This window comes from Lampetra planeri, chromosome 35, assembly GCF_965212315.1.
Source record: "Lampetra planeri chromosome 35, kcLamPlan1.2.h2, whole genome shotgun sequence".
Lineage (NCBI taxonomy): Eukaryota > Metazoa > Chordata > Hyperoartia > Petromyzontiformes > Petromyzontidae > Lampetra > Lampetra planeri.
In genome coordinates this window covers 5,546,909-5,559,481 of record NC_136141.1, presented here as the reverse complement: position 1 = coordinate 5,559,481, position 12,573 = coordinate 5,546,909, and the positions used below count along the sequence as shown (strand labels likewise).

General features: G+C 53.1%; 2 protein-coding genes across 6 annotated transcripts; both read left to right on the top strand.

Moving 5' to 3' along the window:
• Positions 1–37: 37 nt before the first annotated feature.
• On the top strand, positions 38–4,649 carry MRPL12 (mitochondrial ribosomal protein L12). Its single transcript, XM_078611072.1, has 5 exons — positions 38–401; positions 2,104–2,287; positions 2,383–2,457; positions 2,850–2,978; positions 4,217–4,649. Exons 1-5 carry the CDS (start codon positions 364–366, stop codon positions 4,331–4,333), a joined length of 543 nt encoding a protein of 180 aa, XP_078467198.1. The 5' UTR covers positions 38–363; the 3' UTR covers positions 4,334–4,649.
• A 167-nt stretch (positions 4,650–4,816) lies between these two features.
• On the top strand, positions 4,817–11,288 carry DNASE1 (deoxyribonuclease 1). 5 transcript variants are annotated; one of them, XM_078611070.1, is made up of 10 exons: positions 5,282–5,302; positions 6,574–6,619; positions 6,708–6,866; positions 7,564–7,652; positions 7,944–8,027; positions 9,131–9,246; positions 10,397–10,509; positions 10,625–10,779; positions 10,912–11,008; positions 11,181–11,288. In XM_078611070.1, the coding sequence occupies exons 3-10, from the start codon at positions 6,729–6,731 to the stop codon at positions 11,226–11,228; spliced, it is 840 nt and encodes a 279-aa protein (XP_078467196.1). In that variant the 5' UTR covers positions 5,282–5,302; positions 6,574–6,619; positions 6,708–6,728; the 3' UTR covers positions 11,229–11,288. The 5 variants fall into 5 exon arrangements, with proteins under 5 accessions (XP_078467197.1, XP_078467194.1, XP_078467196.1 ...); XM_078611071.1 differs by lacking the exons at positions 5,282–5,302; positions 6,574–6,619 and adding an exon at positions 4,817–5,131; XM_078611068.1 differs by lacking the exon at positions 6,574–6,619 and having other exon boundaries at positions 5,217–5,302.
• Positions 11,289–12,573: the final 1,285 nt, after the last annotated feature.

Genomic DNA, 12,573 nt, shown 5'->3' with positions numbered 1-12,573 from the left:
TCACGGATGTGAGACCCTTGACCCGGATGTGGTGGGGGCGCTTCTCGCGGGTGCTTGTGGGGGCGGCGTGGTCTGCGCGTGCAGAGGTCGCGTCCCGTCGCGTGGTGGCCCGAACAGCAGCAGCAGCGAGGAGGAGGAGGAGAGAGCGTGCTTGCTGATACTCGTGGTGGTGGTGCTGCTGTTGCTCGTGGTGGTGGTGCTGCTGCTGCTCGTGGTGGTGGTGGTCCTGCTCGTGGTGGTGTTGCTGCTGCTGGAGGAGAGTGCCGAGGCCGGGCGCGGTACTCCAAGCCGGACTAAGACCAGGGACCCGTCCAGTGTCATCCTCTCCTTTTCTCCTCTCTCCGTCACCCGTCTCGCCTCACGATGCTGGGGGCGCTGCGCTTCTGCCGCCAGCTGAGCAGGTAATGAAGGGTACGCGGCGAGAGGCTGGGCTGGGGTTAGACACAGACACTGGACTGGGGTTAGACTCAGACACTGGGTCATGGTGAGAGACTGGGGTTAGACTCAGACACACTGGGTCATGGTGAGAGACTGGGGTTAGACTCAGACACTGGGTCATGGTGAGAGACTGGGGTTAGACACAGACACTGGGCCATGGTGAGAGACTGGGGTTAGACTCAGACACTGGGCCATGGTGAGAGACTGGGGTTAGACTCAGACACACTGGGTCATGGTGAGAGACTGGGGTTAGACTCAGACACTGGGTCATGGTGAGAGACTGGGGTTAGACACAGACACTGGGCCATGGTGAGAGACTGGGGTTAGACACAGACACTGGGCCATGGTGAGAGACTGGGGTTAGACACAGACACTGGGCCATGGTGAGAGACTGGAGTTAGACTCAGACACTGGGTCATGGTGAGAGACTGGGGTTAGACTCAGACACTGGGTCATGGTGAGAGACTGGGGTTAGACACAGACACTGGGTCATGGTGAGAGACTGGGGTTAGACTCAGACACTGGGTCATGGTGAGAGACTGGGGTTAGACTCAGACACTGGGTCATGGTGAGAGAATGGGGTTAGACTCAGACACTGGGTCATGGTGAGAGAATGGGGTTAGACTCAGACACTGGGTCATGGTGAGAGACTGGGGTTAGACTCAGACACTGGGTCATGGTGAGAGACTGGGGTTAGACACAGACACTGGGTCATGGTGAGAGACTGGGGTTAGACTCAGACACTGGGTCATGGTGAGAGACTGGAGTTAGACACAGACACTGGGTCATGGTGAGAGACTGGGGTTAGACACAGACACTGGGTCATGGTGAGAGACTGGGGTTAGACTCAGACACTGGGTCATGGTGAGAGACTGGGGTTAGACACAGACACTGGGTCATGGTGAGAGACTGGGGTTAGACTCAGACACTGGGTCATGGTGAGAGACTGGGGTTAGACACAGACACTGGGCCATGGTCAGAGACTGAGGTTAGACACAGACACTGGGTCATGGTGAGAGACTGGGGTTAGACACAGACACTGGGCCATGGTCAGAGACTGAGGTTAGACACAGACACTGGGTCATGGTGAGAGATTGGGGTTAGACTCAGACACTGGGTCATGGTGAGAGACTGGGGTTAGACACAGACACTGGGCCATGGTGAGAGACTGGGGTTAGACTCAGACACTGGGCCATGGTAAGAGACTGGGGTTAGACACAGACACTGGGCCATGGTAAGAGACTGGGGTTAGACTCAGACACTGGGTCATGGTGAGAGACTGGGGTTAGACACAGACACTGGGCCATGGTGAGAGACTGGGGTTAGACTCAGACACTGGGTCATGGTGAGAGACTGGGGTTAGACTCAGACACTGGGCCATGGTAAGAGACTGGGGTTAGACACAGACACTGGGCCATGGTAAGAGACTGGGGTTAGACTCAGACACTGGGTCATGGTGAGAGACTGGGGTTAGACACAGACACTGGGCCATGGTGAGAGACTGGGGTTAGACACAGACACTGGGCCATGGTGAGAGACTGGGGTTAGACTCAGACACTGGGTCATGGTGAGAGACTGGGGTTAGACACAGACACTGGGCCATGGTAAGAGATTGGGGTTAGACACAGACACTGGGCCATGGCTAGAGACGTGCTGTTTCCGCAGGCCGGGAGGGGTTCCCTGCACCCTGCGCTGCCTGGGCACCTCGTCTCTGCGACCCGCGGACGCGCTCGCGGCGCCGCCCCTGGACGGGGACCCTCACGAATTCTCGCCAAAGGTCCAGCAGCTCGTGAGCGACATCACGAGCCTCAGCCTCCTCGAGGTGGCGGACCTGAACAAGCTGCTCAAGGTACGCCACGCCCTCCACTGCCGCCTTGAGATGATGGTGTCCGCGCCTTGAGATGATGTCTGCGCATTCACGCGTCGCTTGTCGTGTCCTCGCAGAAAACTCTGAACATCCAGGACGTGGGCTTTATGCCGATGGCTGCTGCCACCTCGGCCGCAGCGCCTGCCGAAGCGGTGAGTGGCGACACCTCCCGTGACTTCTCATTGCACGCTGCCTGCAGCTCCGCACGTGCACGAGCTCACACCTGCTCACTCCTCGCATGTGACCACTCGTTCCTCCTCACAGTTCACTCCTCACTGCACGCTCTTCACTGCACGCTTCTCAACACTCGCTTCTGACCGCTGGCTTCTCCTCACCGCTGGTTCATCCTCACCCTTGATTGCTCATTGCTAGCCCCTCACCGCTCGTTCATCCCCACCGCTTATTCCTCATTGCTCACTCCTCACCGCTCGCTTCTCCTTATCACTTGCTCCTCACCACTTACTCCTCACTGCTCGTTCCTCCCCACCGTCCGTGCCTCACCACCCGCTCCTCACTGCTCGCCCCTCTTGTGCATGCCGTTCAGGAGGAGGACGCTCCGGTCAAGAAGGAGAAGACTCACTTCATGGTTCGCCTCACGGAGGTGCGTGGCTCCGACAAGGTGAAGCTCATCAAGGAGGTGAAGGCCTGCATGCCCGGCCTCAACCTCGTGCAGGTGAGCGCTTTGCCCGGCCGCACAGCGTGCCGCTGTGGGCGAAACTGAATGCGAGCAATGACAATCACACGCCGACAGCCAAATCTACATATCTCTTCAAGTATTCACCTGGATTTAACCTCAGAAGGAACGTCTCATTTGCTGGGGTGTCCAGAAGGTCAGGTGATGCAGACCTTGAAAACACACGTGTGTACACTGGCACAGCAAACACGTAACAACGCGTAATGACACATACACAAAAGTTGAAATCGATAACTTGTACATTGGGCATTAATGTAGTGAACATCAAAGACAAAGATCCGCCTATAGCCTGTAACAAACTGTCGGAGCAATTGCTGTTAGCGAGCACCTATGAAGGCCGGCACGGTACACGAGGGGATGGGTGGCCAGCACCACATCCAGCTGCCTTTGTCTCGCTAGTGGTATTGTTTACACACTGCACCAGGTACTCATTTGAGGCCGAGTCGACCTAGGGGAGATCTAGGACCAGCTCCAGATAATCATGACTGGTGTTGGCTGTGAGAAGCAATCGAAACCGGGTCACCAGGTTCATAGTTCAGCACGCTAACCGCTACGCTACCGCTCCCCACCAACACACACAACTGCAACGAACCAACACACACACAAATGCAAGAGTTGATAAGATAGTGAACATCACACCCAATCAAACACGCAAATCACCTTCGAGCCCCACTAGTCTCATTGGATCTGAGAAGTTAAGCAGAGTTGAACCTGGTTAGTATAGTACTAGATTGGGAGACTGCCTGGGAATGCCATATCTTGCAGGCTGGGATGGTCAGGTGACCAGGAGATGGCGGTGTAGCAAAATATCTGCCTGTTAAATCTGTTGTGAATCATTGAGTGTTGTCCCCTCGTTATTTTGTGGGTCTTCTGCGGGTTCCCCAGTTTCCTTCCACAAGCCACGTGTCTCATCGAATCTCAAAGAACTGGTCAAACATCCCAATGCAGGATCTTCCTGTAATTGTGTTGAGACTCACGAAGACTTTACTGTTTTAGTTGTAAGAATTGTTCCTCACCTCACCGGGTGAGTGAGCGGAAACAATTGGCACCTTAAATGCTCGTACACCACGTGACAATTTAACTTGTTTGGCTGTGTCGGGTGGTGGAGGGTCTTAACGACACAAAATTTGTCCAGATAATTACTTGGCCCAAGAAAAAAATGTATTGCCGTCGGCTGACTACACCGTGCACATCGCTGCCGAACGTTGTGTTTTCAGGCCAAGAAGCTGGTGGAGTCGCTGCCGCAGGAGATCAAGGCCAACGTCCCCAAGGAAGAGGCCAACCAGCTCAAGGCCGCACTGGAGGCCGCGGGGGGGCTCGTGGTGCTGGAGTAGCGGCGCTGCCACGTGGGTCCCCGGGGGGGCGGGGAGAGCGAGCGGCGATCGTAGTCGAAGGCCGCGATGAACATTCGCAGCGTGTTTTTGCGGCCCTGAGAAAAGTGCGAGTTTCCCGGTTGACTCGCGATTTCCATCACCAGAACGTGAGCACTTGGACGAAGGGTGGCCATGCAGTGGGAGGGGTTTGAAGCCACCGCGGAGAAGGAGGTGGGGGGGGATTGTCTTTCCGGATGCTTGAGGGATTCCGACAGAATGCAACCGTATGTGTCCTCGTCATATTTTGCATCAATAAAGTGTTCTTTTGAAACCTTAAGCAGATGTGTGTTTACGCCTGCGGTAGCCGATCGATTGGTGACCGCAGTTGCTGCCCTAAAGGGTAAAAATGGCAGCCGTGCAGGTGTCATGGCACGGTTCGGCTCCCATGAGGTGGGGGCGCAGAGTCCCGCTCCCCGTGGGTCTTGCGTTCCGCAGCTCCAAGCCAGAGAGTGACGGTATCCAACCTGACGTTCAGGCCGGACAAAGAGCGGCTTTTATTCTTTTCCGTTCAGTTGACGCGGCCACACTTGGGTGAGCAGCGTTGGTTTCTCCGGCTTGCCGCGTCGCTCCTGCTGATGCCAGGCACTGGGGGTGTGGGGCCCGAGGAGAGTGTGCGGGATCTGGTGAGGGGAAGGGGTCGGAGTGGAGGAGCTGCGAGAGCCCCCTCCTGTGAGCGGTGCATTCTTAAGCCTCGGCTGTCGTGAGCCACCGCCTGGAACATTCCCAGGTGCTCTGCGGGAGCCCACGTTGCGTGCAAAGGTGAGTGTACTCATGCCGGCGCTGGGAAGTGGCCAGGCGGTGCTCACAAGATAAGATATCGTCCAAAACGAAGGCTCTGGGTCCAGCCCTACGTGGGAGGAATGTTTGTGTGTGCACGCTGGTATATAAGTTCTACAAACGGGACTGCTGGAGGGCAGGTCAAGATTGGAGGTAAGCTCACAATAGCAGTGCTGTTCGTGTCACGTCTCTCCTGGGCATAGCTGGATTATTGGAAACTTAGAAATCTGCTTCCACACTTGTTAGGAAATCGCTTCAGTTGAGTGGTGAATTGTTTTAGAACCTCGCAATTTTCGCAGTTGCCAGTAGTTCACTAATATGTGGACCCACATAGAGACTGATAGACTCGTAGAGATCCACAGATTTACATCGAGTTCGGGGTGGCACAGTGCAGGAGTTGAGTGTCGCCAGTGACTCACCTTTTGTATGACCTTGATCTGTTACAAAATGTGATCTCGGTGTTTTGGATCTTTGGTCTTCTGCTGTGCAACTGATCAACATAAGTTCTGTCCATTCTAGATTTGAAGCTTTCGTGACTGCAAGGATTCATATTCTTAGATTTTTTTCGGTAAAGTCACGTAGGTAAAAAATTTAAATTAATAAAAGTAAAATAAAATAAAATCACGACGTTTCGGAGGCAACACAAGCTGCCGTCTTCAGGTGGAACCATCACAGCACGATAGCTGTATCAAGTAAAGAGAAATTCCAAGAAACAGTTTGTATGTATACTGGTTGAGGATGGGAGAAGCCAAGGTAGGCCCTGGATATTATTTTTGTGAGGTTCGGTGTGGCTGAAGCACGCTGTTAGGAATGAGCCTTTGTTGTTTAAACTAGGTGCGGTTGATGTAAAGGTGCGTGTAAATGGGACTGAGCCTTTTGTTATGTAGAGTTGGTGCGGCTGAAATCGCTGCCAGGAATGAGTCTTTGTTGTGTAGAATGGTTGAACTGGGAGGTTCTAAGAGTTGTTAAGATGCTGTCCAGTTGTGTGGCTATAATTATAATCGGCCCACAAAGGAGCGCCGTGCTCTGCTTCGATGTGCGCTGGGGCTGCTGGAGCGTCTCCTCGTGCGTGCGAGTTTCCTACTGAACTGGTCCTAGGCTGTGTCTTTTCGTCGATGATCCTCAATGCTTTCCTGGCTCCAGCCTTGGTCCACAGTAGCTCTACGATATTTTGGCTACGGCTTGTTCCGGACATTTGCACGTGCTGGCTGGCCAGCTTTTCAAGTGGATTGGACGGTATTGCCAATGCTATGTTTAGGTCTTTGATGAGGGTGTGGGCCCGTCTCTTTAAGGCTTGATGCTTGTGTAATTAGAGCGTTTATCAATATCACCCAAGTCGATGAATTTCCACAGAGCAATTTCGGCTGTCTTTCATGCTGTACCTGCCCGCCCGTCCGATGCCGCACCCGTCTCGTGCCTTGTAGCTACTGCGACGACGATCTTCATCCGTGAAGACAAGTGGTGGCGGAGGTAGTGCGACGCGAGGCTGCGTGGTGTGGGCTCCGGCGGGCGGTCTGGGTGGTGTGTGCAGCCACGTCCGTCTGGTCTCTCGGTGCAGGTTTGGTCCCAATTCGCAACCATGAAGCTCCTGCTCGCCGCAGCGCTGCTCGCAGTCGCGATGGGAATGGCCGAGTCGATTCGCATCGCCGCCTTCAACATCCAGACGTTCGGCGATGCCAAGATGTCCAAGCCCGACGTGGCGAAGGTCATCGTGGATGTAAATGCCTCCTTGTCCCCGCCATGCCCTCACCGGTCCCGAATGCCTGTCTCCCCATTATACTAGATACCAATTCATCGCTACGCCAAACGACAGATCGCTGCTCTGATGAACTTTGAGGCTGGGTTCGTCCCGTTTGCCACCCTGAGCCAGTGGTGACAATTCCACATTTCTATGAAGGAGGCAAGTCTATTAATTGGACAACCAATATGACTTCCCCACAAAGTGGTAGATATTTTACTGACCCCGAAGGGATGATGGGCCAAGTCAATCCCCAACAAAGATTTCAACTCGGAACCTTCTGTTTGCAGGCCGCTCGCTCTTCACGCTGAGCCACCCGGCCAGATAATAAAAATCTCTTCCCCAGAGATCAGTTCCTCTGTATCTACCAGATGATTCTGTTGATATATGAGATAATCTGTCTCTACCGTCACATAATCTCTATTTACAGATAACAGATATCTTTCCAAGGTACCAAGTAATCTGTCTATTCACCAGGTATCAGATCATGAGATCCATGGATGGAGATCGTTAGCGCTTTGTGCCAGCTCGTTCACCCACAGTGCCAAGTTATCCGCCAATCCCGGGTGTATCGCAGTGGTCGCTGGGAAGGAGTACAGCTCCCAATAGCGAGCACCGAAGCTGGCACAACGTGGTCATCTCTTCACCAAATTCCAGAAATATGTCTCTTCCTCAGGTTATCAGTCTCTATGACATCGTCGTAGTGCAAGAGGTTCGGGACTCAGATCTCAGCGCCGTCAAGCTTCTCATGAGCCAGCTCAACAGGTGAGAGGACCGGTGTCACGGTGAGGAGTGGTCACGGCGAGGAGAGTTTACGTGCGGGGAGGTCGCGGGGAGGAGTAGGTCGCGATGGAGAGGTCAGGATAAATATCTAATTGGGACTGTGAAAGGACAAAACGGGAGGTGTTGATTTTCCCGGGAAGCCTTTCGAGTTGGCGTCGTGTGTTTTCGCTGAGGCCAGGTCATAAACGCAAAATGGCGTGATCTGAAGGATGCGAGTCAGGGTATCACTGCGCTATTTGTCTCACCTGGGCTCATTCTGCGCATGTGCGACAGTGCCTCAGCCCATCACTACGAGTACCTGGCCAGCGATCAGCTCGGCAGCTCCACCTACACAGAGCGCTACGTCTACATCTACAGGTAACACCCAACTACAGGCGACACCTACCTACAGATGACACAGGTGACACCCAACAACAGGTGGTACCTACAGGTAATACGCAGCTACAGGTGACACGCAGCTACAGGTGACATTCACCTACAGGTGACACCTACAGGTGGTAAACGTAGCTACACGTGACGACGACGTGCGTGTAGGTAACTCTGGTTATACGTGTCACGGCTAGAAGGGATTACACTGGTCAACACACTTTTTCTGGCATAATGTATTCCAATGGTTTTAAGGTAATTTTGTGGTGCTGATTCCAAATCTGGCATCAGTTTTCGTCTATCACATCAGGATTTTGAGATATCAAATATTGCATTTTCAATAAAAACTGCAGAAGAAAAATATTAAATAAATGTGGATATCTACATAAAATGATATTATGAACACACTATGCTAAAAATACAGCACCATATTTTAACACTAAAGCAGTCACTGGGTCGCAACAACTTGCAATCATAAGTGACAGAGTTAATTTCTGGTAAAATCAATGAAAATGGGGTATAGCATAAAAATGAGATGTGATAGAGCAAATCTGAGATTAGATTTGGAATCAGCACCCTGAAATTAGTCTAAAACAGCTGCAAAAGTCCAGGCCAGAAAAAAATGTTTTTTTTTTGTTGACCAGTGTTATACGTAGCGACAGAAACATCTACAGGTGACACGCAGCAGTGCATGTACCGCAGCAAATCTGGACTGGACTGCCCTACCCTTATAAGTTATCTCCACGTGGTCCTAAAAAGTATTTTCTAGAGATGTGTTTTCTCTTGAGCATGGAACCTTCTCTCCTCACACTTGATACAGCAAATCTGGCTGTGACGGTCTCACCTGTTGACGGAGACTTGTGTTGCCTCCGAAACGTCGTGATTTTTATGATTTTATTTTTATAAATTTTCATTTCATTTTTTTACCTACGTGACTTTACCGAAAAAACTAAGAGTATGGAACCTTCTCATCAGAGATTTTTGTAAACATCTTCCACACTTCACATTTTCGAAGCCCTTTCTCTCAAAGTCATCCAGCTGCGACAGTGCTGCTGCTCTCCGCAGGGATCAGCTCGTGTCTCTTGTCTCCACAGGGACAAGGTCGTGTCTGTCTCCAGCAGCTACCACTACGACGATGGCTGCGAGTCTTGTGGCACCGACACGTTCAGTCGCGAGCCGTTCCTGGTCAGGTTCAACATCCCCAGCAGCGGTGAGGTTCTCGGCCACCCTGGAGGGAAGGGCGGTGGACGGAGTGAATTTCAGAACCAGGGCTGGAGTTGGGTCGTCACCCGTCTGGGTTTGATCTGGTCGGGCCGTCTGGGATTGGGGTGATCTCCGTTCAGGTGGCGCCAGGAATGGATTTAAATTTCGATTGAAAGCTTTCGTGACTGCAGGGATTCATCTTCTTGGTTCTTTCGGTAAAGTCACGTAGAAGGGAAATAATTAAATAATAAAATAAAACATAATTAAATAATTCTTTCGGTAAAGCCACGTAGAAGGGAAATAATAAAATAATAAAAGGAAAATTAGAAAATGATAATTAACTAATAAAATATTGCAAATAAAACATAATAAAATAATTATAAATTGATTATTTTATTATACAAATAAAACATAATAAAATAATTCTAAAATTAATATTTGATTATGTTTTATTTTTATTACTTTATTATTTCACTTCTACGTGACTTTACCGAAAGAACCAAGAAGAGGAATGGATTTGTACCCGAGATCCGGTACCGTCTTGCTGCATTGAACTTCATTTCAGATACTGCACGGTGTTGATAGACATCGGGTGACCGAGAAACACGTCTGAGTTTTGCCTACAGCAGGAAAGGTGGCTGTCCTCGGTGAGAGTGTGTGTGCTGCAACACTGCAACACGGGGCCGTTGGGATGTGAGGTGTGGTGACGTGGGGTGGTGAGTTGGGTGTAGAGGATGTGTGTGTGTGGTGGTGAAGAGTATGGTGGTGAGTGTGGTGGTGAGAGTAGTGGTGAATTTTGGCGAGCGGTGGTGTGGCAGTTAGCGCGCTGCGCTACCAACCCGACAACCCGGGTTCGATTCCCGCTCACAGCCAACACCAGTGACGATAATTATCTGAACCGGTCCTGGGCCTCTCCTATGTCGACTCAGCCTCAAATGAGTCCCTGGTGCAGTGTGTAAACATCGCCACTAGGGAGACAAAGGCGGCCGGGCGTGCTGCTGACGACCCACCCCCTCGTGTGCCACAGTGCCCGCCTTCGTAGATGCTCGCTAACAGCACTTGCCCCAACAGTCGGTTAAGGCTATACGGGGTCTTTGTTGTATTTTGGTGAGAGTGTGGCGGTGATGGTGAGGAGCGTGGTGGTTGTGCGATTGCAGCTGTGCCGCAGCTCGTGCTCGTGCCGCAGCACACGTCGCCCGATCTGGCGGTGACGGAGATCGACGCGCTCTTCGACGTCTACACGGACGCGCGCCAGCGCTGGGGCACGGACGTGAGGCAGCCTCCCCATCACCGTGACGCCGCTGTCCCGACACCGCCACATCTTTGACACAGCGACGTGGCCTCCGCACCTGCCCGTGTTCCTCAGAACGCCGTGTTCCCCACAGGGCATCATGATCCTGGGTGACCTGAACGCCGACTGCAGCTACGTGGCGGCGTCCGACTGGGGGCGCATCCGCCTGCGCTCGGACTCGCGCTTCTCCTGGCTCATCGGCGACGAGGCGGACACCACCGTGGGCACCACCAACTGCGCCTATGACAGGTGCGGATGGGGCCCTTCAGATTGGCGACCCGCTGGGGTCTGGGTCCTCAGTGGGGTCGGGGTCTCGGAGGGGATCGGGTCCCGGTGGGGTGGGGTTCTCGTCTCACGGTGCCTTCCCCCTCTCGTGCGCAGGATCGTGGTGGCTGGGAGCGCGCTCCAAGGGGCCATTGCTTCCGGCTCTGCACGCATCCTCAATTTCCAGTCCATGTATGGCCTGACCCTGGAGAAGGTGAGCGGTCCCGTGGCAGTCCCCGTGGGGGTCCCCGTGGGGGTCCCTTGGGGGTCCCGTGGGAGTTCCGTGGAGGTCTCGTGGGGTCCGCGTGGCTGCTGGTTTCACTGTTGACTCCTAGAGCTCCTATCCGCCCCCCTGACCCCGTGTTTGTTCCTCCTCCCCGCCCCAGGCCAAGGAGGTGAGCGACCATTTCCCGGTGGAGGTGACCATCAACTAGAGGATCCTGCTGCTGCTGCTGCTGTAGCTGAGTGTGGCTGAATAAACGTTGGCCCTCTCACTCCTCGCGTCCGTCTCGCTCTGTCTCGCACGGCATCGCACATCAGTTACCAGCGCACACAGGGTTGTCACCTCATCTCCTCCCCCCTCATCCTCACCCACCTCATCCTCCTCACAACCTCTCATTCATTGCTCACACCCTCCCCCACCCCACCACCCCTTCCGCTGACCGGGTCAGGGCTCCTCGTTCCCTCTCCCTCTCCGTCTTGTTCTGATACAGATTCCGTGTGTGTCCCGTAGGTAAAAAAAATTAAATAAATAAAATCACGACGTTTCGGGCGCAACACAAGCGTCCTTCTTCAGGTGACACACTTAAGCAGTTGTGCTTTTCGCTAAGTTGTCCCCACCTGACACACTTAAGCAGTTGTGTTTTTCGCTAAGTTGTCCCCACCTGAAAAAGGACGCTTGTGTTGCGCCCGAAACGTCGTGATTTTATTTATTTGAATTTTTTAACCTACGTGACTTTACCGAAAAAAACAAAGAGTATGAATCCTTGCAGTCACGAAAACTTCACATCTAGAATCCCAAGTGTGGCCTGGCTGTTGGGGCAAGTGCTGTTAACAAGCGCCTATGAAGGCCGGCACGTCACATTTGGGAGTGGTGTTGGGCAGTGCCACATCCGGGCCGCCTTTGTATTCCCTGTGCTAATGCTTACAAATTTCACCTGGTACTCATTTAAGGCTAGAGTCAACCTGTGCGGCGCCCAGGATCACTCCCTGGCGCTGCCTGTGAGCGGGAATCAATCTCGTCAGGTTCGTCGGTGCAAGTCACCACCACCATTCCTCGCTTCCTGTTGATGGGGAGGTGAGATCACATCGGCCAGGGGACTCGCATCTTCTCACACCTCACCTCCATGCTCTAACGTCCCCTTCATGATGATGATGTTGGAAGCTTCCTGTCCCAGAGGACTGTTCATCCCTCAGGATGACTGGAGCCAGGATGAGCCAACTGGACATCCTGCACTGTACTCCACAGAGGTCTGGGGGGTACCCAGTCCAGCTCCCGACAGATAAATAGCAGCCTCTACTCTCCAATGAGCGTTCGAGTGCATTCCGCGTGACCATTTGCAGTGGTTTTCTGCTGGTTCTGGAGGGACCACTAGGGGGCGTTGGGGGAGCGGTGAATTGGGGGGGGGGGGGGGGTGTGGGAGGGGTCTCCAGGCTCTGACAAATGGGGTTTGGCTAGGTGACGTCATAGACATGTGACACTCCGGGGCCTCCGGCACAAGCTGAGATGTTTTTCACGTGGTTTCGTGGTGAATGGAACTAAAGGTGGAGAGGTACCCA